This window comes from Oryctolagus cuniculus, chromosome 14 (genome assembly GCF_051225735.1).
Source record: "Oryctolagus cuniculus isolate XC-2025 breed Fujian yellow rabbit chromosome 14, ASM5122573v1, whole genome shotgun sequence".
Classification (NCBI taxonomy): Eukaryota; Metazoa; Chordata; class Mammalia; order Lagomorpha; family Leporidae; genus Oryctolagus; species Oryctolagus cuniculus.
Genome location: NC_142880.1, coordinates 25,294,291 through 25,318,753, shown reverse-complemented (window position 1 = coordinate 25,318,753; position 24,463 = coordinate 25,294,291). Strand labels below are relative to the sequence as shown.

The 24,463-nt window shown below is 40.3% G+C and overlaps 1 protein-coding gene across 6 annotated transcripts in view; it reads right to left on the bottom strand.

The window, feature by feature from the left end:
• Positions 1-24,463, bottom strand: part of PAM (peptidylglycine alpha-amidating monooxygenase) — a 342,095-nt gene that overhangs the window by 134,723 nt on the left and 182,909 nt on the right. For all 6 annotated transcript variants that reach the window (XM_089313069.1, XM_051853950.3, XM_051853946.3 and 3 more), the window contains 2 exons: positions 16,739-16,796; positions 1,920-2,007 (listed from right to left, as the gene is read on the bottom strand). In XM_089313069.1, coding sequence (XP_089169195.1) covers positions 1,920-2,007; positions 16,739-16,796 — 146 coding nt within the window. The remainder of the gene's footprint in view (positions 1-1,919; positions 2,008-16,738; positions 16,797-24,463) is intronic.

The following is a 24,463-nucleotide window of genomic DNA, read 5'->3' as shown; positions in this document are numbered from 1 at the left end:
GAATGATCTAGTGTAAATCTCCAACTGAAAAATGAAAAACTAAGTCTAGCACAGGTAGGCTAAACAATCAGTCCAAAGACTCCAATCAGTTAGTTCACTTCTCTTTCATTCTACCATATTGCCTTTCAAATAGTAATTTTAACAAAATAATGTATCTATATATATTTAGTAGTTTACTTAAAATTCTTGTTTTCACTTTAATTTACATTTTTCTTTGAATACTCTTTTTCCCCAACTTGAATTTCTTTTGGTCACTATATTTTATAGACATAATTTCAGAATAGGATATTTATGAACTCTAGTAAGTATTTTTCAAGGACCAAAGTAAAGTGTTTGTTTTGCTATTCCCTTAAAATAGCAACAGTGAATGAGGCTTGGTTGATTTTATATAATTTTTTTAACAATTAGAACCACAATAGCATTTACATGCTATTTTTTCATTCATCTCCTTTAAACAAGGTGAAGCTGAATCAGATTTTAAAAGCTTATATCCTCTCTAGCCATTTTCAATCATTCTAATCCAAAGGTAAATATTGATAATTTCAGAAGAAATATTTTTAAATCATAAAGACTAAAGGATATGATTTGCTGTATAAGATTCAGAAAAGGCTGTCACAGAATAATCTTTTAATCCCAGAATTTTATTTACAAAAATTTACTGAAGAGCAAAAACTGGAATGTTAATATCAAAGGGTATTAACTGTGACCTGCTGACTCCATTTTTACATGAACCCAGTCATGTGCGTTGGGTTCCTATTTGATACGCCCCTCTCATCAAATAACTTAAGCCTATTAACAAATGCTTTGATGGTATTCAGTCCAGGGAGATTTCCACTAATTGCCCTGTGCTTTTAACAGTTCCAAATACACATTACAATTGTTTATTAAAAAAATGACTGGAAAGCAGTTGCTGTGTGCCTCGTATCAGGCTAATGAGCAAGAGGGTGCACAGAAAGAGCCCTGCCGGTCTATGTGACAAAGCAGATTCCTTCCCAATGCCAGGCAAAGCACGCCAATCATCACAGACTGCTAAATATGTAACAGTGATTCTGGGTATAGGTGCAAAAAATGAAGCTGCAAATGCATGGCTATCTTCAGAGTTAACTGATCTATAAGCACACCAGAGAACAAAAGGGGAAGGAAGATCTCAACCCCTAAGTATGCTGTAAACTGCTGGGGGTAGAAGCATGTTTTAATTTCTTCTAGAACCTCCCACAGTGCTCACCTATGACAGAGGCATTTAATAGCGGTTTATTGATTGTTCATGACATGATATTAAGACTCACCATAGTGACTGAAATAATTTCTAAAACTGCAACTGTTACTGAATAAATAAGAGGCGATGTGGGGAAGTGGAAGTGACTTTGGATTTGGAACCAGACAACCTTAGGTTCATTCCTGGTCTGGCACTAACCAGCTCAGCCACCTTGCACAACTTTCTGGATGTCTCTGACCATCTGGCTTCCTGTCTGTAATATGGGGATCATACTGTAATACCTGCTTTGCAGGAACATTAGGCTAATATGAAAGGGTATGTCTGGTCACCTAGCACAGTCTGGGACAAAAGAATACTTAATGAATAGAACTATGGTGCTCTTTGGGCAAGATCATGAGCTTAAAAAAAAACTAACACCAGAACCAAAAATTTCAGACTTTAATTACAAGCCTCCCATGCCTGGACACAGCATACATGATAAGAGACATAGATTGATGAAGACTGAGAGATACATTTCAGAGCAAACTAAATAACTGTGATAAACTTTGATAAACACAAGAGCCCAACAAACAAGGTTCTTTCTCTGAAAAACATCCCACCTATTAATTAATGAGTTATAGAGTACTTGCACAAATATTCTTTGTACTTGTGAAAAACACACCTTTTCTACATCCTTTTCTAATTGTGAGTCAATTATCCTTACCAGTAACTTCCAGTGGACGAAGGCATATTGCATCCAAAAAGTAACATGTGATGGACAGTATCCATGCTGGCACGAGGTTTGAAGTCAACTGTGATGAGAAAATGATACATGAACATGAATACCAGTTAAACTTCCAGGCACAAATGTCACAACAGACCACACCTCTGAACACCTGAATACCTGTCTAACAAAGATGTGTCAATGCTGTCATGAGAAAGTGAACTAGTTGTATAAATTACCCTTTTCCTTAAAATGAGCATGACTTGGTCATTTGATTAACAAAATAGAAAACTAGTATTGTCACTCCCCCTCTTCGTGGAGGAACGACACTAAACCCTGCCTAGGTTTCCTATCCGAGTCACGGCACCATTATGTCGCTCCCCCTCTTCGCGGAGGAACGACACAGGACCCTGCGCTGTTCTTTTGTCTGCTCGGCCCTCCCTGGGTTTGCTGCTGGTTCTTCCCGGGTTGGCTACCGTCCCTTCCACCTCCGTGGAAGGGCGGTTCCCCCTGCCACTTTCCCCACTTCCACGGGGGAGCGGCACACCGCCGGCCAGCTCTCTCGGGGGCTGCTCAGGTGTTCCTTCAGATAGATGTTCCTGGTGCATGTTGTCTCTCTCCTCCTTTATAGTCCTCTTCCACCAATCCCAACTCTGCTACCCACACGCCGAGTACGCTGCTCTCCTCCAATCAGGAGCAAGATCAGCTCCTGCAGCTCAGTCAATCAAGTTGGCGAGAGGTAACTGCTTAGAAGCTGTTTACTCCTCTCCCAGAGCCATATTGTTGGAGAGCAGATGCATAGAATAAGTCTTAATTCGAGTAACTTAGTCTAGTCCAAGTTGCTTCCCACAAGTATATCATAAAAAAGGGAAATAATAGACTGAATAACACACACACACACACACACACACACAGATATTTCCCAATGGAAGACCTCTTTTTAACGTGCGGCCAGCACTGTGGCATGGAGGGTTAAGCCGCCACCTGCAGTGCCAGCATCCCATATGGGTGCGGTTGCAGTCCTGGCTGCTCCACTTCCAATCCAGCTCTCTGCTATGGCCTGGGAAAGCAGAAGACAGCCCAAGTCCTAGGGCCCCTGAACCTGCATGGGAAACCCAGAAGAAGCTCCTGGCTTCTGGCTTCAAATAGGTATAGCTCTGGCTGTTGCGGCCAGTTGGGGAGTGAACCAGCGAACAGAAGACCTCTCTCTTTCTCTCTCTTCTCTCTCTCTCTGCCTTTTTTTCCCTCTCTGTGTAACTCTGACTTTCAAATAAATAAATCTTAAAAAAAAAAAAGTGGCAGGAGCATTACGTGGGTATAAAATGAAAAGTCCAGGCTATGTATTCACAATACATTTCCTTCCAGACTTCAGGACATTGCTGAAGGCCATGAAACACTGCCAGCACTGAAGTGATGCAGAAGGCACAGTGACTGCTCAAAACACAAACAAAGGATTCAACATACAAATTTATTACCACCTCCAAATAATAATATCAGTTACTGGGAAGTATATGGAGAAAAGATTTACTGGGAAAGAAAAATAAAAGTGAAAATCTTTAGAAAAATACAGGAGATTGGCCGGCGCCATGGCTCAATAGGCTAATCCTCTGCCTACAGCGCCGGCACCCCGGGTTCTAGTCCCAGTTGGGGCGCCGGATTCTGTCCCGGTTGCTCCTCTTCTAGTCCAGATCTCTGCTGTGGCCCGGAAAGGCAGTGGAGGATGGCCCAAGTGCTTGGGCCCTGCACCCCATGGGAGACCAGGAGAAGCACCTGGCTCCTGGCTTTGGATCGGCCCAGTGCACCAGCCGCAGTGGCCATTGGAGGGTGAACTAACGGAAAAAGGAAGACCTTTTTCTCTGTTTCTGTCTCTCACTGTCCACTCAGCCTGTCCAAAAAAAAAAAAAAAAAAGGAGATGTAAAATTATGGTCTTGGATGAGCATGGTGTGCTTTTTAAAAGGATACTGAAACTTAAGCTATGGCATTTCTCTCTCTCCTAAAACTAGTGGCCAAAAGACATTAAAATCAGCAAAAATCAGTGCAGGAGTAAAACAGTACTAACTAAAAAACGAATTATGATGTCATCTATGGACAGTATCATTCTCGATCCCCCATTTGCTGCTGTGGATTTGGCTTGTTAATTTTTGTTCTCATAGAAAATGCTGCCCGATATGAAGGAGCCATTCATGAGCCTACTTTCTGCATGAAAATGCTAAATAACCTAAAATGTCATCAGTTCTCAGGTGAGTGAAAAACTATCTTTTAGTTGTTTGGGTCTGTCTCATAAAACTAGTAAGACATTTATTGCTAGAATATGTTTATGAGGCATGAATATTTATAAAATAAAAATGTTGTAAATAAAATCATAGCTGCTCAGCTAGCAAAATTTGGTTGATCAAAAAAAAAAAAAAAAGAAAAAAGAAAACCACGGGGCACCTACTATGTGCCTCTGAACTTAGAAATTAAAGAAGAAACAAAAAGGCTTTCATTCCCTGAACTGAAAAAAAATTAAAGCCTAAAAATATTCTTTAGAATTTACTTATTTATTTATTTGAAAGGCAGAGAGAAAGACAGAGAGTGATCTCTCATCCACTGGTTCATTCCCCAAATGCCTAAAACATCCAAGATCAGGCCAGGTTAAAGTTGGTACCCAGGAACTCAATCCAGGTCTCCCAGGTGATGGCAGGGACCCAAGTACTTGAGCCATCATCTGCTGCTTCCCAGGGTACACATTAGCAGAATGTTAGAATCGGGAGTGGAGCTGAGTCTCGAACTCGAATAAGGGATGTGGCTGTCCCAAGCAGCAGCTTAACTGCTGTGCCAAATACCTGTCCATGAAAGTGAATCCTGAGGTTTTCGTAACACCATTTAAAAAATAAAGAGGCCCGCTGGAAACGGACTTGGTACAGCTCGAGGCTTTATTCTCCATTACCAAAGAACACGGTAAGCCCAGAGACGCAAGAGGCTTTGTTGGAAGGAAAGAATCAAGTGGAAGTTACGAAGTTCACAATTCATGGAAAATCATCTTGTGACTGAGCCTAGGTTTGTTAGCCAGAGAAAAAGACTTCTGTGAGGTCCTCTCTTCATATCTCTTGAGCTGAGTGCTGAGTTTCCTTCCACCCTTCCTGAACCCCTTCAGCATGTTTTTGCAGCAAAAGGAAAATTGAAACAACTCTGAAGTAAGAGAACATGGCGTTTATTCATCTGAAATTTATTTTGGTTCATGACTATTTCAAAAAGTTCACAGAGAAATGAAATGAAAATATAAATTTATTTTGGTGCAAATTTTTTTGAAGTCCAGGTGGTTTTTCCATAATATGCATTTTCCATCAGGTTCTTGGAGACTCCCTCCTATGCATAAATTTTAAAAGAAAGTTTTGCATCAAAACTGAACTTCTCTTTTTAATTTCATTTCCCCATGAACTTACTGCAGTCACCTCATATATATGATACAACCTGTAGTCTCCTATTCATTTCTTATTGAATTACTTATAACCTTTTACATGCATTTCCAGCTTCTTATCTGACTGTATTGCCCTTCTGCCCTTTAAAAAAAATGCCTCTGCCCATTCGTGAGGGGCTGTTCAACAAGAAGCTGACTCTGCAGGTTTGCTAGAACCTACCAAGACGCTTCCGTGACTTCCTCTCCTTACATTATCTTACTATGGATGCATGGATTTCCTATGACTGAATTGCTCTTGCAATTTTGATATGAAGGCAATGCAGCCAAGTGTAGTTTATTCCCAGACAGAAACTGACAGATGCAAAGCAATGTGAGTTTAAGGTATCATCTAAAGATCCACATGGACACACCCAGTAGAGTTGAAGTGGGAAACTCACATTCAAGGAGGAAGTCAGAGAATTACCTATTTTGGAGTCACTCATAAATTGAACCATGAAGCTGTGAGACTGGACAAAAATCACCCTGGTGAAAGCAGGAACCACAGGGAGGGCTCAGGACAAAGCTTTAGAGAGAGCCCTGAGCTGTAAGGATCTGTTCAGGAGATAGCTACAGTGTTCCTTTCACATCAGTGCAGTGCATGTACTGCTGTGGAACGAGGCAGAAACCTTCACGTAAAAAGAGTGAACTCCAGGCCAGTATTCCGCACAGTGGTTGACAGTGAAGATGCACACTGGAGTGTGTGGACTGGATGCCTGGCTCCAGCTCCTGACTCCAGCTTTCTTCTAATGCAGATGCGGAGGGGCAGTGCTGATGGCTCAAGTAACTGGGTTCCTGCTGCCAACACGGAGACCCAGATTGTGATCCCTGCTCCTACCTTTGTTCCCAGCCCAACCCCAGCGACCACGGGCATCTGGGAGCACACCAGCAAAGGGGAGCTCCTTCTGTCTATCTACGTCTCTCTGCCTCTCAAAGCAATATATATTCTTTAAAAGCATGTTCTTGGAAAATGGAATGAAATACAAGTAATTTCATAAAATAAAATATTAATAAGCAAAATATTCAGTTAAGGACAGGCAGAAGATCTGTTGGAGAGGAAGCGATTAAAAAGGTACGACACACAATTGCTGGGTTTTCATTGCAAGGGAAAGAAAGTGGCCAGCCTGGGTCCCTGCTTATGCACAAAGACCTTCTAACTCTTGTAAACAGCAACTCTTAATTACTCTAAGGATAAATTCTCTAGCCATTTTCCCATTTTTTCTTGTTCTGACATCCTATTTTAAGTACCACTAATTTGCTCCATATTGAGCTCTTACTAGATATGTGTTTAATTTTCTTTTCCAAAATGAGAAACAAATCTATGCCTTTAAAGTGGTTGTAAAAGGAAATTCTTCAGTATTCCCACACATAAAAACTTATCCTCTTTGACTCTCAGATTCCTTCAGAAATGCAAGATCTAATTTAAATGCTAAGTAAATATTGGGACTGGGTGAAAACAAGCAACCAACCATTTTTTTTCATATCCTAAAGAAAAATGCATATTGAAGTATTTATAGAACAGCTCCACGTACAATCCACTGCAATTTGAAATGAAAAACAACTCCAGCAAAACAAATGTCATGTGGAAATGTAAGTCAAAAACAAACAGTAAATGCCTTAAAATAAGGCAATGCTTGGACAATCTCATTGAAGGATCTGCTGTCAGTGTGGGGAAGGGGCCAGTTGGGAAAAGATTAGCCTGACAGGTTCATTTCCTGGGTTTGTTCCACTCCTACTTCTTATTAGAGGAATAATAAGACCCCCAGCCTCTGTGAATAAGAATAAGATCCTATGAGCACAAGATACACACACGACATTGTGGGAGATTTCATCACAACGCAAAACAAAATACGGAAAAATGCTTTAAGTCACATCTCAAGAGAAATTTCTCCTGTCTTTTCCTCCGACCACATATGCAAGAAACAAAGAGTCCAAGGGGAGTAGAGTTAGAGGATAATAATGAAAATGACTGCATTGAAGTGTGCCATTCTGACAGGCAGAATAAACAAAGGCAGCCTTGGAGCCTTGGGAGGATGAATCGCAGGGCAGCACACAGCCTCGTGAGGATGCAAGGGAATATTATATCTGGGGAGATCAAAAGTGCACCAGCTCTTCTACCTCAACAATAAGACGACAGCTGCTTAAGTGGAAATGGTACTTCCTGCTAATGGGTGCTAACAGCTCAGATCACCGGATGTAGAAGATGAGGGAAGACTGCATAAGTGAGAAAGTCCTGTGAACAAAATGCTTTTGAAGGACCAAGAATCCAGAAATAGTGAATCGGGCTCATTAACTAAAAGAAATAGGAGGACCCTGCGAGGGTATAATTTGGAGAATTTCTCAAACGCTGATGCCAATTGACACGGAAGACTTGAAAGGATGTGTGAGGCGACGTACAGGGCTGAGAGATAACTAGGTCCATTTTCTGGAGTTCCAAGCAAAATCTGTTCTAACTGCATGAAGTTGTTTGGGATTTATGGCCTCTTTTAGCTAACATCAGACCACAATCAGGGCCATAGAATTCTCTAAGAATGTGACCTAGGAGGGAGTTTCATTTAGTACTTGGCTTTCTTTCCATTTTTTGTTGCAAGAGGATATCCAGGTCTTTAAGTCAAATATGATGGATCATCCAGTTCAGGTTGTGGAAAGATTTTGAAGACCATACACAGTCAGGTGGAGGAACCAGGATTCTGGCAACATCCACTGGATGAGGGTTATTTCAAAACTGTCACAGAAAAATGGAACTAAAAGCAGGAGTTTATTTTGGGGCAAAAATTTCTGTCTTTTATTATACATGGAAAATGAGTATTATGGAAAACGTATTTGGATTTCAAAAAAAAATTCTGCACCAAAATAAACTCATACTTTTTAGTTCATTTTCCCCCAATCTTTTGAAGGACTCTCATACTTCAAAATCTTCAATAACTACTGGAAATGGGAGAAACACTCTTTTTGCTAAATATATGTAGTGGACAATTGCCATAGACCATGGATAATTAACCAACTGAGTGAAAAAGAACTGACTTGCAAATTCAAGTTTGGATCTCCAGAACTTTGATGCCTGTATAAATCATTCCTAGCATTATTAACTTTGTTTCTTTGTTCTTCCCAGTGGAATCACAGAATACACAATAAGTGGCTTATGTGCAATACTGTGTATATTTTTACAGGTCTGGAACAATTTTCCTCTGAAGTAGTTTCTAGCCCCTGCTGTACATTAGAATTACCTGTGGAGCCAGTGCCGTGGCTCAATAGGCTAATTCTCCGCCTGTGGCGCCGGCATGCCGGGTTCTAGTCCCAATCGGGGTGCCGGATTCTGTCCCGGTTGCCCCTCTTCCAGGCCAGCTCTCTGCTATGGCCTGGGAGTGCAGTGGAGGATGGCCCAAGTGCTTGGGCCCTGCACCCCATGGGAGACCAGGAGAAGCACCTGGCTCCTGCCTTCGGATCAGTGCGATGCGCTGGCCGCAGTGCGCTGGCCGCGGTGGCCATTGGAGGGTGAACCAACGGCAAAGGAAAACCTTTCTCTCTGTCTCTCTCTCTCACTGTCCACTCTGTCTGTCAAAAAAAAAAAAAAAATTACCTGTGGAGACTGTTAAAAACACAGGTGTCCAGGTCCCCTCTTCCTTCCCCACCGATGCCGCAATCAAATCTCCAGAGCTCACTCCCAGGGAAGTAGTCATTTTAAAAGTTTCAGATTCTGACTACAGTCAGCACTTGAATGGCTGAATATATTCTATGATGTGAATGTATCAGTCTTTGATTGACTAATCTTAGTTAATAAGGGGATTAAAGTGCTCCTTTAAATATTTTTTACTTTAATTTTTCATTGGTTTTTAACAGATTCAGTGTGATTTGTACATTCTAAGACCTGTGTGATATTCCCACATAGGGCAAACAGTAGAAACAAGCTTTCTTTTAAAATAAGGTTACAAAAAGAGTTTCCAAAGGTAAAAATGAGTTGATATTTTAGAACCGTACTTTCGAAAGAGATCACTGGAATTCTGTGTTACATCATAGATTTTTAACTATATTGCCTAAAATCATGCTAGAATTGGGATCTGAAGCAGCCTTACAGATGAGCCTTTAGTGATGATGTTTATGCCTGCGATAGGATCTTTATTCCAATGATGCTGGTGTCTTCAATGCATACTCAATATTGAGAGAATTGGGAAGCGGCAAAGTTCAAGAAGCAATTGTGTAAAAGAGATATTGTGACTTAAAAAGAAAAAAAGGGAAAGAAAAAGATCGCAGGCCCCAGATCTTAACCCTACTCCCTTCAACAGTTCTTTATTTCCCAAAACTAAAGATTTGACTTCAAAAACAGCTCAAAGGAACTGAAGATAGCAATGATCTAAATTGTAATTTAAGGGTGCGAAATGATCGGCCTTAATGCTCGTAATCTTGCAGTTGGGCCAGAAAGGTACAGATACATGTAAGGCTCACAGCACCACAGCCCATTTGCCAGCGTGTTGAAACCTGCAGCTACAGCACATTACATTATCTCTGCTAGCTCCCCCCATAACCATAAAGCAATTCTACACTAAAATAAAGACCTCTGGCTTGAACATTTTTAATCAGAAAGCTTAATAGAGAAATTGTCATTAACTCTTGCTAGCTAGGGACAATGATGTACAATTCACAAAGATTCCTAATGTAGTTTATGAGGACTCTAAGCTGCCATTGCCAAATTAACCAAGAAATAAGACACTAGAGCTAGCCTATATACTGAACATGAATTTACAATGAAACAATCCTTACTTCTGAGTAATGGGCTCTCAACACAAAGCAAGATTTCAACTTCTAAATTACCTACTCTTTAAAACTAAACTTTACAGTATATATCAGAACCAACTAAAGAATCAATCAATAAGTACTTCATCAGCCAAGCTATGCAAAATAAACCAGCATAAGCATCTTTAACTGTATGTGTAATGCCATTCCCAGAATAGCCCTCTATTAATTTCCTACAGAATCAAATCCAAATCCCCTTCTAGCCCTTTCAGGCCATGCCTAATGCTGCCGCTGTCTCCCAGCTGACCACATTTCCCACATGACAAGCCCCTCTGCCACTTTTCACTCTCAACACGAAGCCATCCTCACTTCAGAACCACACTTGTGAGACATGTATTGAGGGCTTACCCAGTGCCAGGCACGCAATTACTTCTCACACTGATCCCATGTGTCTCGTCCTTTACCTCCTAAATAGAACACCTTGAGCACAGAGAGATGGACAAACTAATCCCTGTTCATGCAGCTAGCAAGTGGTGAGGCTGGGACTTGAATGCAGAGCAGTCCGGCTGAGAGCTCACTCTTGCAACCACCAAATATACAACACTGTCTCTCATCATTGTACCCAATGTGCTCTTTCCTGCTCAGACTATTGGCAACTGGAATATTTTTCTCTGCATCTGGAAATAGGACAAATTCCAAGGTTCAAAGGAATACAGAGGTGGAGGGAGGAGGCATTTTACAGTTACCATATTAAAATAGCTTTGCAATGCGGGGCGGTAGTTGGCACTGTGGCATAGTAGGGTAAGCCACGGCCTGCAGTGCTGGCATCCCATATGGGCACTGGTTTGAGTCCTTGCTGCTCCATTTCCAATCCAGATCCCTGGTTATGGCTTAGGAAAAGCAGCAGAAGATGCCCCAAGTACTTCAGCCCCTGTACCCATGTGGGAAACCCAGAAGAAGCTTCTGGCTCCTGGCTTCAGCCTGGCCCAGCCCTAGCAGTTGTGGCCATCTGAAGAGCAAAACAGTGGATGGAAGATCTCCCTCCCTGTCTCTCCCTCTCTCTGTAACTCTGATTTTCAAATAAATAAATCAATCTTAAAAAATATCTATAGGGGCCAGTATTGTGGCACAGCTGGTTGATCCACCATTTGGATCTCTTTCATCCTATATCAGAAAGCCAGTTTGAGTCTCAGCTCTCTGCCAATGCACCTGGGAAGCAGCAGAGGATGGTTTAAGTACTTAAGTCCTCACCACTCATGTGGGAGACCCAGATGGGATTCCTGGCTCTTTCCTTTGCCTGGCCCAGCCCATGTTGCAATTATGTGGGGTGTGAATCAGTGGATGGAAGTTACCTCTCTTTCTATCTCTGTCACTTTGCCTTTCACATAAATAAATAAATGCATACATACATCTAATAAAAAACAGCTTTAGGACATTAGGTTTTAGCCACTACCAGGGACCTGTTGTGTAGTGTATCTGATTTATTTTACTGATAATAGCTTTTTCAAAGCAGCTTTCACTAAGAAACTAGAAGAGCATCCTAGGGTGCCTAGTGAAAGGTATTCAGTGGTCACCTGGGAGACACAGACCACAATATTCATATGGAAGGAAGTTCCAGCTGAAGACAGAATAAAAAGGATTCATAGCCAACTAATTGGAAACAAAGATGACAGGGTGACCACATGGGGATGGAGACACCCCCACACACACACTTAGTTACTGTCAAAGCCATAAAATGTGTATATGTGAGCAAATGCCCTGTCAGACCTGGGTCTTTACAGAGTCACTAGATTGTGACCAATAAATATGATCAAAGTTGGGATTATTCCTGCAGTTTTTGAAGTATCCCAGCATCACCTGCACATGTGCTTTGTTTAAGAAAGGCCACATTTGGGGGCCAGCTCTGTGGCACGGTAGGTTAAGCCACCTTCTGCAGTGCCAGCATCCCATAAGCATTCCAGTTTGGGTCCCAGCTACTCTACTTCTGATCCAGATCCCTGCTAATGCAGCTGGGAAAGCAGTGGAGGATGGGCCCTTGCACACATGTGGGAGACCCAGAATCAAGCTCCTGGCTCCTGGCTTTGACCTGGCCTAGACCTGGCTGTTGGGGCCATTTGGGGAGTGAACTAGCGGGTGGAAGATCTTTGTCTTCTCTCTCTCTCTCTCTCTCTCTTTCTCTCTGTAGCACCACCTTTACAATAAATAAAGATAATCTTGTTTTTTTAAAGGTCACCTCTGGAAAAATTCTAGAAATCCAACTGTGCAATTCTGCCATAGACTTGTTCTACATTCAAGAGAGCAGTCCATAAACATGAAAAGCAATGAATCATTAGATTAATTTCATCTATTTGTAAATTCAATGGCTTCTATCTCATGTGTACAGTGCAATTTGATAGATAGGGACCTGCCATCATTCACTAAGGAAGAGACACATTTATTTACTGGTCACCCATGTGAGGGAAAGCAAGTGGATGAAGATGACAGTCAAATTTCCTGGCTGAGTGGGCTGCTGTCAGAGCCAATTCCTCTGAGTGTGGGGAAAACACCTTTTAGACAGCACCACAGTTCAATGGTCAAATGCAGATTTTATCATACCTCCACTCATCCAATTCTGTGATTTCTTATTAGAACAATAAACTAAAGCAATGCTCTAGAGAAAACTATGATTTTTTTGTTCAAAATATAAAAAGCATTCTCATCTTCACTACACTCATAGTACTTCCCCCAACCATCTATATGAAATCACATTTCGTATTAAATAGACGTGTAGACATACCACAGATGCTGTATGCTCATTTGTAAACAGGATAGGTATGTACATATTAATTCAATGATGACTGCGATGGCAATTTCTGAGAATTAAGAAATCTATTTAACTAAAATATGTTACATAACTAGTCACACAAACAGTCAAAATTGTGAAAATAATCAAATGCAATTCTGATTCTTAACACTATCAAGAGAGTTTGTCTTAGTCACAATTAGCAATTTGAATTGTAAGCAGCCTTTTCCAATTTTCATTAGAAACTTGAAAAGAACAAGGAAAAGATTATTTTTATATGTTTTAACCCTTGCATTCTTGTCTTCCAGAATTATGCATCATACTCCACATCTCCATTACCTTGCCCAGTAACTGGCACACTGCAGAATTATCAAAAGTTTGTTAAATTAATGAACAAGTCACTTTTCTTCAAAAGAAAAACCAGATGCTTATCCCTTATATTAAAACAAGAACATGGGGGCCAGTGTTGCAGCACAGTGGGTGAAGTTAGCTTGCAATGTTGGCATCCCATATCAGCCAGCTGGAGACCTGGGAAGGCAGCAGATGATGGCCAAAGCTATGGTGGTCTCTGCCACCTGTGAGGGAAACAGAAATGGAGTTCCCCGGCCCCTGGCTTTGGCCTGACACAGATTTGGCTGTTGTGGCCATGTGGGGAGTAAACCAGTGGACAGTGGACAGCTCTCTTTCTCTCTCTCTCTTTTTCCTCTCTGTCATTCTACCTTTAAAATAAATAAATATAAATAAATCTTAAAAAACAAACAAGAACATAATTTAAGGCAAAAGCAAGCTGTCTACTATTTGAAATGTCTAGAAAAGCTCTGTGTGATTATCTTCTCAACATATAACCTATGAGGGTACTTCAAAAAATTCAGGGAAAAAATGGAACTAGAAGCATATGCTTATTTTGGTACTAATTTTGTTTTCATGACATGTGGAAATATTATGGAAAAATTATGCATGAATTAAAAAATTTTGCATCAAAATAACGTGTGTTTTCATTCCACTAATCCACAAACTTTTAAAAGTACCCTTGCCCCTTTCCTTTTGAAAAGGGGCACTAGGATCTGTTTTACAGGCAATTTTTTGGTTTATTTTACTTTTTGGCAGGACTGACCAGTGTTCCCCATAGGGACCGAAGGTAAGAGAATGAAAGCATAATTGTATTTGATGGGAGAAGACAGAGAGATGGTATGGCTCAGTTTTCAGCTGGAGGTATTCAACTGACAGCGTCTTCCATTTCTTCCCCTGTATCACTATCCCCACACCCACAGCTCATAATTTAAATGGAAAACAGGTAGGTCAACAGGCAGCCAGCAGGAAGCCTAGGCAGGTCCTTTAACTCTGTCTCCTCTTGTGGACAATGGCTGCAGTAGGCTTAGCTTTCACTATTCCAGTGTCTGGCAGGCAGTCTGTAAGCCATGGCTGGCAGCGATGATAATGGTGTATAATTATACAAACAAGAAGTCCAAGGCCGGCGCCCTGGCTCACTAGGCGAATCCTCCGCCTGCGGCGCCAGTATTCTGGGTTCTAGTCCCGGTTGGGGTGCCCGATTCTGTCCCGGTTGCTTCACTTCCAGTCCAGCTCTCTGTTGTGGCCCGGGAGTGCAGTGGAGGATGGCCCAAGTCTTTGGGCTCTGCACCCGCATGGGAGACCAGGAGGAAGCACCTGGCTCCTGGCTTTGGGCTGGTGTGGCGCAGTGGCCATAGAGGCCATTTGGGGAGTGAACCAATGGAAGGAAGACCTTTCTGTCTCTTTCTTTCTCTCTCACTGTCTAACTCTGCCTGTCAAAAAAAAAAAAAAAAAAAAAGTCCATATAACCCCACTATCCTAGCACCTGATTAAGTCACACATACAGGTATTCCCGTTTCTGTTTCTTGGGCTATAAATGGGACAATCGACAGGATGTCTGTCCTCAGAACTAAGGAGACAGGAAAAGCAGCGTCTCCCTTATTCTGTAACGTAAATGACTCGGGCTGCTCTTTGGTTCTCAGTTCTCCAGCACTAATTTGGCTACTCCTAAAATTTCCTGGCAAAACATACGGGAGTAGTAGAGTAAAGGATTTAAACCAAAGAGGGAACCACGTGCTCTGAACAGGTAACCCAGTCTTCAGCAGTCATGCAATCTTACCAGCAATAGAGAAAGGAAGACACAGTGAACATAGCTGTTAATCTCAGAAGACGACTTAAGAATCTCAGAACTTGGAAGCGCTTAATCTTAGAAAAGAGTTGACCACGAAAATGAAAAAACGTTTAGCCCCCTGGTTCTAATAGAGGCCTTTATGTGTTTCCCATGAATATTTTACTTGATTGAATATATTCACTTGTACTTTTCAATTGTAAGTTATGCAAAAGTACACAGCTCTATTTTAGGAGAGCGGTCACACATTCCAGGCTATATGTTTATAGTCCTTAGGATTCACCAGCTCGGACACGTCCTACCACCAGCCTCCAGAACCACACCAGGGATATATACATGTGAGACTTGAGGTACTGCAGTGACACATGACCCCCTTAGCTGTGCACGTGGCCTTCAAGTCAGCTGTGAAGCAGGAGAATTAAGAAAAAAATCCATTTACAAGTAAGTACTATTTTCTCCCAGGCTACCAAATATGTGGATACGAAATTAAGGAATGCTTTCCTGCAAATATTTTAATGATATATACTTATTCTAAACCATATGCCTTGGTATTTAAGGCATGACAATTAGAAATTATTTTTTGATCCTTAAATATATTCAGTTCAGGATCTGGAAGTGAGGTCCTTAACTTTCTCCTTGGTAATGTTCAAATACACAAAACAACAGCCAGACCACAGTCGGCTTCCCATGCTCTCAGGTTCATTTTTGGGAACTAACTATTAAGCTAATTTAGTTTACGGTTGTGTTGTTATGGGCTCTATTTTCTGTTGTGATTGCCACCAAAGCGTGTGAAAAAATAAATAAATGCACACTTCTCTGGCTGTGCAGGTCTCTAATGTGCACTCCTGTGGGGAATACCTCATGAAAATTCATCCCGCCACTGCCCCAAGGCCACTGTACACAATCCACGGAATAGCCCTCCAGACAGCCCACTTGAAGATTAGTTTCAAGGGACCGAAGCACGACTCTCATTACCATCATTTTCTATCCAAAATCAACGTCTCAAACCAGAAAAGTGAAGTGGAAAAAAACAAATCCATGAATAATTTGCCAATCACACGTCCTCCCTAAGCAGTTAAAGGTCTATCATCAGGGATGTTTACATCCCAGTCATCTAGATGGAAACAGATGGTGCTTTGTCACTTTCCCTATCTGACTTAGAGGCTCAGTTGGGAGAGGACCTGTCATTTAAGAGTCCTCTTATCCTTTACCATCAATAGGATGCATTTTCCTTCTTTTCCCACTCTGCCTCTCCGTTTTTCTCCTCCCTGTCTCTCCTTCCTGTCTTCCCTCCCTGCCCATTTATCTACCTGTCTGACAGGTAAAATCTTACATTCCCCAATGTTGATTCTAAGTGCAGTCGATTTATAGCATGAGCCAGCAGGTAAATAAACAGTCTGTTGAGTGGAGCGGAATTAAGCATTCAGCGGCAGACAGAAAGCCAATATCATACAAATGGGAGCACATGGTATTGGCGGCCATTGACATCTGCATGCAACTCCTTAACTACTATTCCTCACGAATCTCTCCGGGTACAGTTTGTAATCTTGTCTCTCAGTGGCTCTCTCTAGTTTGTTTCTGCATTAGGCATGATAAATGCATGCTAGAAACTGACAGTTCAAGATTAATATGCTCATAACCATCAGAGAGAGCCTCTCACTGGCTTCAAATAGCTGTCCTCCCTTCCAATGCCACCCCACTGCCAGACAGGCAACACACAATTAATACTTACTCACGAAGGCTTCCTCATCCACGGGCAAACGCATTGACATGCAGAAGTACGTATCCGACTATTAAAGAAAGAAAGATAACAAAAATCCAAATTAAACTACTGCCAGCAAGAAATGAAATAATAACTATGAAAAGTATGGCCTCTATGTCTGCAAAACAAATACTGGCTCAGTGAGGTTAGGCTGCCTACAGATGGCTGAAGCGATGTCAGGATAGTGGAAGGTTGAGTCTGGAACTTCACATTTTTCCAATTCTTAACAACTTTAGGCCCAATTTGTAAAACCAATGATACTCGGTGATATTTCTAGTATTGTCACAGTTAAATGCAATATTTTAGATGTGTATAAAAAAGGGGTGGAACAACTGAATGCATTTGATTTTAAAATGGTAGGATTCAGTTTTGACCATTTTTACTACTTGTAAAATTAAATACTTAATTTCTTGAATTAAATATTCAAATATTAATGAGAGAAATATACTGAATAAAAGTTGGTCTTAAAATACAATATTGTATTTGGCTGCTTTCCCTTACTAAAATTTTTATTAAACACTCTGAAGAAATCAACACAAACTCCAATTATTATTTTTTTTTTTTTGGTCAGTTACTGGACTCTTACTCATGCTATCATTTTTCCACTATCAAATGTATTAACATTCAGAATTTTTAGTGATAAAATTATAATTTAAGGAGAAAGGTGCTATGGGTTGAGGTGTATTGTCTCCCCAAAACTCATACAGCTCTTTTAACTCTGATGACTTTACAGCTGACAGACTAAGGATGGAGACTTGATATAACAATGGCACCTGAGAGGCAAGACCACCGAGAGGTCTTGGGCTTACTGGGGGCATGCCAGCAGAGTGGTTCTTTGAGAGGTTTGGTGATCTCAGTTCAAGTACTGCTTGGCTGCTCTCTCACTGCCTCCTGTCCCACGTGCCATGGCCAGCCTCCACAGATGCCAGACTTCGGGAGGTGCCTGACCTTTGAACTGTACTCTCCAAAAAATGTAGGCTGAAATAAACCATTTCTTTACCAGCGAAGCTCCTCTTGGGTATTTTAGTTGAAACAACAAATAAGCCACTAATACAGTGGTCCTGTGTTGATCTGTATACTCCAGATCCATACTGGAAATCCAGTTATGTTATGGTTGATAATACCAGTGATCTTCAACAAGTTTATAGAAAACATGTTATGAAAAAAATGCCAAGGTTTCCAAAATTTCTGCACCAAAATAAACTTAACTTTTCATTCCATATTCCATGGACTTTTTGAAGCACCCTTGTATGCCCAATACAAAGACAGGCTGTACTCATTTACTAACACCTACATCTTAGATAATCACTTCACCTCACCAACAGAGAGAGATTGTTTTGGTCTCTCTAAACTTACTGGTTACCTAAAAATCATGAATTTTGTACCTGTTTTCTTACTTCTGCTCTGGGAATCAGGGAGATTCAAATATAGTCTTAAAATTTGAAAAATTGCAAAAATGAACGGTCTTAGTTATTACTTTTATATATGGTATTTTTCTCACTTAAAAGCAAATTGTCTCATTTCTTAAAAATCTTTAACATTATTTACATCCAACTTTACTTTGCTATGAAAGGAGCTATGAAATGTTGAAGGTTGCACACATCCACGATAAATAAATAAACAGGGTATACAAAATTTTGGAAATACAGAAGCAAAATGGTGCTTGAAGATCTTAGAGTCACTCATAAGACTACTCATAAATATTTTTGCAATCCCTGAACTACTAATGTTACAAAACATACCCTACTCTGTTCTAATACTGAAAAAGAATAAGCTCAAGATTCTTTTTTATTTGATTCTCCTATGCTGTCAGGAATAATTCAGGACCAGAGGATACTTAATGGCTCCTGTGATGACTATTTGTAGCCAATATGCTTATCATGCGACAAGCATGATTCTCAATGTTTTACCTGTACTATGTCATTTGGGAACTACAATAGTCGTAGACAGTAGATAACCACAATTCCACTTCAAAGATATAATAATAGTAATAATAACAATAACTAATACTTATAGTTTAACTTTATATTAGCATGATTCTAAACATTTCACCTGTATCAACTTCTTTGATACTCAAAACACATTCCTACGAAGTAGATACTATCATTATATTTTACAGAGAAGGAAATTGAGGCAAGCTAGGGTTGACCAACTTTGCAAGGATGCCCTAGCTAATGATAAAAACCCTCTCCTTGATAAACTCTATCCATGTTCCTCTTAGTCTTCTTGATGAGGCATCAAATTTGGCCTATAAGCTCTTCAGACTCTCAGCTCAGATGATTTTGTCTACCTTATACACACACACACACACTCACACACTCACACATTATGAGATCTGAACAAATGGTGGTATACTTTTTAACAACTCAAGAATTCATCCCTCTATGACTATACCTCTAAAGGTGACTGCCTGAGAAAACTCAATGGTGGGAGGAGAATTTATTGTTTATTCCAACCAAAATGTCATAATAGACATAGGTTCCTGAACCTCATTATAAGAGCAGTTACATTAGAAAGTTTGAGACTGAAATCCTTTCTCTGCCTCTTTGATACGTGAATTGTCTGATGTCCAAAGCTGTCTTCTCATGAATTCAAAGAGATAACTCTGCTCAGTTCCCAGTGAAGGACACACCTTGCTCTAATCTGCACTATTGCCTCCTGTCCAAAAGATACTCCTTTGTTGCTACTCCCAGTAACAAACCCAGATGGCCCAGGTGTATGGACCCTTCACATGGACCCATGCCTTTTCCTCTGCACACTCCACCCTTGAAAGATCTCTTCCCTTTTGCTCAGCAATGTTCAGTTCTGTTCACAGTGGAGCCCTTGCCTATTATAACAGTCATTGTTTTATAGGCTCTAACTCCACTTCTTTAACTGGGGCCTGGCATGTTTGTGTTCAACACAAATTCAGAAGGTAGTAACTGAACACAGGCAGTCTGACTAATGCCTTACAGATCATTCAAAGCAAGTGGACAAATAATGACTTAAAAGCAAATATAAAAACAAAAGTAAATCTCAAGCAGCAAAGCATATATTTAGGACAAGAAAAGAGCAAGAGGTTGTAATGAAATGCAAATGAAGTAGAATTTTTTTATACAATTTGGACAAAACAGATTTGGGTTTTATGCTATCTTTGATTTTATTATAAGGCAGCTCATGTTGCTTTTGAAATAGCCAAATTACAGGCCTAAACTGATATCTCAAATTCATCAAGTTGGTTCTCTTGATCAAAAAAATAACTAAGACATAATGAAGATTACATATAATGCACAGAATAAAGGAAACTATTATTATACTCAGCACTGATCATATCCATACTGTAATTCTTGTTCTTACCATCAGTTACCCAATTTAAAATGCAAAGATAACTTGGGAATGTCTTTCTTCTACCAATTTATATTCTTGGCTTATAACTTCTCTAATAATGGGAATGTGTTTAGGGTTCAATAGTTTCTTTCCTGAGTTATTACAGCCAATTGAGAAAAGATAAAGAAGAGAGAGAAAGATAAAGAAGAGAGAAAGAGAGATGAAGGAGACCCTACAGAATCTTGGGGGACCACAAATCCATTTTAGATATTGTACCAATGACCTACAATGCATCATATACTCTGATTTAGGATTTTACTTTCCTATTTTTCAAGATAAAGCATAATTCTGTTGGAAGAAAAGAAAGCGAACATTTTTCTAAAATGAGCATATTTTAAAATGTGCTATGTATCAAATCAATAATGAGTCTTTAGCTGAAAGCCCTGAAGACCACAATTCAATAGAACAGGAAACGGTAAAAGATAATTTACTCTTTTCTATGCAAATGTAAGAGGAACTGTTGATTTTGTTCTTAAGTAATTTGGTACCATGGTGTGGTTTCAAGAACCAAGCTCTGATCTACAAAAAGCAGATAAGCCTCCAAGGGTCAGTCAGTTGGAGAAGCCAAATCTTAAGGATGACTCATGGCTGAATATGAGTAAGCACTTTATAAAAATGTTACTTCATTCGATTCACACATCTGTGATGTGAACAAGTCTAATAGAGATTGCACCTTCTTGTTAAAGAAATGGAAACAGATTGGAAGATCACAGATCCAGTGAAGGCCACCCAAGTGGTTAGTGTCAGAATTAGAATTGAAAGTCTTCAAGTTTATGCCTTCTAAGATGATCAAAAACAATTAGGCACCTTTCTTGCCACCTGAAATGCAGTTTTGATTTAGTTAATTGTAATTCCTGGTAGTCCTTTAAATCATCTTGCCTTTGTATTTTTATGAGACTAAATCCCCAAATTTTTTTTTAAAGATTTATTTTTTTATTTGAAAGAGCTACAAAGAGAGAGGAGAGGCAGAGAGAGAGAGAGAGAGGGAGGTCTTCCATCCAATGGTTCACTCCCCAATTGGCTGCAATGTCCAGAGCTGCGCCGATCCGAAGCTAGGAAGGAGCCAGGAGCCTCTTCCAGGTCTCCCACGCTGGTGCAAGGGCCCAAGGACCTGGACCATCTTCTACTGCTTTCCCAGGCCATAGCAGAGAGCTGGATCAGAAGTGGAGCAGCTGGGTCTCCAACCAGCACCCATATGGGATGCTAGCACTGCAGGTGGCTTTACCCGCTTTACCACTGCCCTGGCCTTTAAATCCCAAATATTAAATAAAACTAAAAGCTCTTCATAAGTAAATTAATAGGTCTTTTTTTTAAAGACATATAATTTGTGGAAGAATGGTTTGGACAATGGACTTTGCCAAACTATTTTGAGTAATTACAACACAGAGAAAGAAAGACTATGTAGGGTGATGCCACAATATTATTTCATCAACACAGGTTAATTTCTATAGAAGATCATCATGATGGATGAAATTCAAATTCTGTGCTGCAGAAGTTTAAGAATTTATGATGATAATAACATGTAATCATGTAGTTAACTACAGCAAACCATGAATCAAGTAATCTTTTTTTTTTTTTTTTTTAAGTACAGCTTCTGGAGGCAACAATGACAAGAGAACTTGAATGATGTATTATTCAAGTAATAAAATTACTCCATCACTGATTTTAGCAAGTAATCAGATGTGTTTTTCTTTTTCACATGAAGAACACCAAGAACACTATTTGATAATACAGCGAACCTATGACCTCTGTCATTCAACAAGGTGAAAAACAAAGTCCAAATGATTTAAATATATAATTAGTACTTTGGACGTGCTATCTTCTAAAAGGAAGAACATTTATTAAACCTCCAATTGCATTCTGACTAACACTAGTCTAGCAGATAGGAAATAACAGACTTTTTTTTTTTTTTTTTTTTTTTTGACAGGCAGAATGGACAGTGAGAAAGAGAGACAGACAAAGAGAAAGGTCTTCCTTTTCCATTGGTTCACCCCTCAATGGCCACTGCGGCTGGTGCACTGCGGCGGGCGCACTGCCCTGATCTGAAGCCAGGAGCCAGGTGCTTCTCCTGGTCTTCCATGTGGGTACAGGGGCTCAAGGACTATGGGCCATCCTCCACTGCACTCCTGGGCCACAGCAGAGAGCTGGACTGGAAGAGGAGCAACCAGGACAGAATCCGGTGCCCCGACCAGGACTAGAATCCAGTGTGCAGGTGCCGCAGGCAGAGGATTAGCCTAATGAGCTGCGGTGCTGGCCCAGACTTGGTTTTAAAGATTGAAAACTGAAGACAAAGAAGGGAAATCATTTAAGAATTGCTAAAATGAGGGCCGGTGCTGTGGCATAGTGGGTAAGGCCACCACCTGCAGAGCCAGCATCCCATATGGGTGCCAGTTTGAGTCCCGGCTGTTCTACTTCCTGTCCAGCTCTCTGCTATGGCTTTGGAAAGCAGTAGAAGATGGCCCAAGCCCTTGGGCCCCAGCACCTGTGTGGGAGACCCGGCGGAAGCTCCTGGCTCTTGGCTTCAGATTGGCGCAGCTCCGGCTGTTGCAGCCAACTAGGGAGTGAACCAGCAGATGGAAGACCTTTCTCTCTCTGCCTCTCCTTCTCTCTTTGTGTAATTCTTTCAAGTAAAATAAATAAATTTTAAAAAATTGATAAAATGAAGTTTGTCCCCAGTTCTTTAAAGCACTTCTGTTTCCACTACTGAAAAACAGATATAACAAGTTTTTTAAAATAATGTGTTATTAATTCTTAGATACAAATGTAGTGTGAGAATTTAATGTGAGAAAAAAGGGAATCAGTGACACATAAAATATGGTAAGAAGTTCTAGTCCAAGTCCCCTAAATTTTCAACAGCACCTGAGAACACTTCATGAAAGCTTGTTAACAACTACAGTGAACTTGCTAATGCCATCGCTATTTAATTCTGTCACCATTTTGTTTCTGAAAGTAATGTTCTTAGAAAATATATACATAATTGAAATCAATGCTTCCCTCTAACACATTCTGAAGAGACAAAAACAGCACATTACTGCCCATTAGATAGTTTTTCCATGCGAACACACTGTCCCAGAAAGGACGCATCTATAATTCAACCCAGAGTACCAGAACAACCTGTCACAATTTTCCATACATCATCATCATCAACCCTCTTTTTCCTCTCTGTGGGAAGAACTCTGTATCTGAGCGTGGTGCCAGGAGACTGTCTGTAAAACACTGCCGATTCAAACTGCTAACATAAGGCTCAGATGAACAAAACCGGAGAAATAATCAGCATCTCTGTAGCGTGTCTCCCAGCGCTATCTGTTTGGGCATATCAGCCAAATCTGAGTCAAGAGGGATATGATATTGCTGATGTCTCTTATGGCTGCTATTGAGAACTATCCAAGAAAAGCACATTTTTCTGACAAAAGAAGACAATGTGTTAAGGGAAAAAAAAGCCCTTATTACTAAAGAAGGCATATGATATTCTATTATTACAAATTTTAACCAAGAGTTTGCATGGAGACAACAATGCTAACTAACACTCTGTTTAACCATTGAAGAAAAAGGAATATTTTATTTTGATCTAGTCCCTTGTGAGACAGAGATGCAGTGGTTTCTATGGGAAAGGAAGTTAATAAAATCAACTGCTTATTTAAATTAATATGGGACAAACAAAACCATCTGTATGCCATTACCCGTGAAAACGGTTCACATAAAACCAGTAATTTTTGTTCTGGGAAACCAAAGGTACCATTCAGATTCGAGTGTTGAGTGCTAGGATCTGATCCTGATTGGATGATATCATTTTATGGTGCAGAGTCAGAGAATCTTCCAGACTACGTTTCTCAAGCAGACTATGCAGTGTGGTGACACAAACAGGTATACAGATAGACAACACGACCCAGCTCTACCTGGATATGGCTATTTTGATCATTTCTGTGGTATCTGAAAACTGTTTTTTTTCTATAAATAGGCCATAAAATCATCACACTGTGTATAGTGTGGTCTCTCATACGTTTTCTTGTTCAGCCTTGTTAGATAAGCAGAACTACTTTAAAAAAAAGGTAAATATGAAATGTGATGGACAGATTTACTTGAATGTAATAATAATTTCACTATGTATATGTACATTAAAATAGCATGTTGCACAAAGTCAAACCAAGAACCAGTGTAACATCCAACAGTGGCAATTGTGACTTTATGCCTTGCAGTAGTTGCTAGAAATTAGGTGGCAACCTCTACACTAACCCTAGATCACATAAATTTAAAATGCAATCCAGAAAAGCTGTTCAGGATTCATAAAGTGTGCATAGTTTTACACAGTATTCACTCTGAGTTTAAATT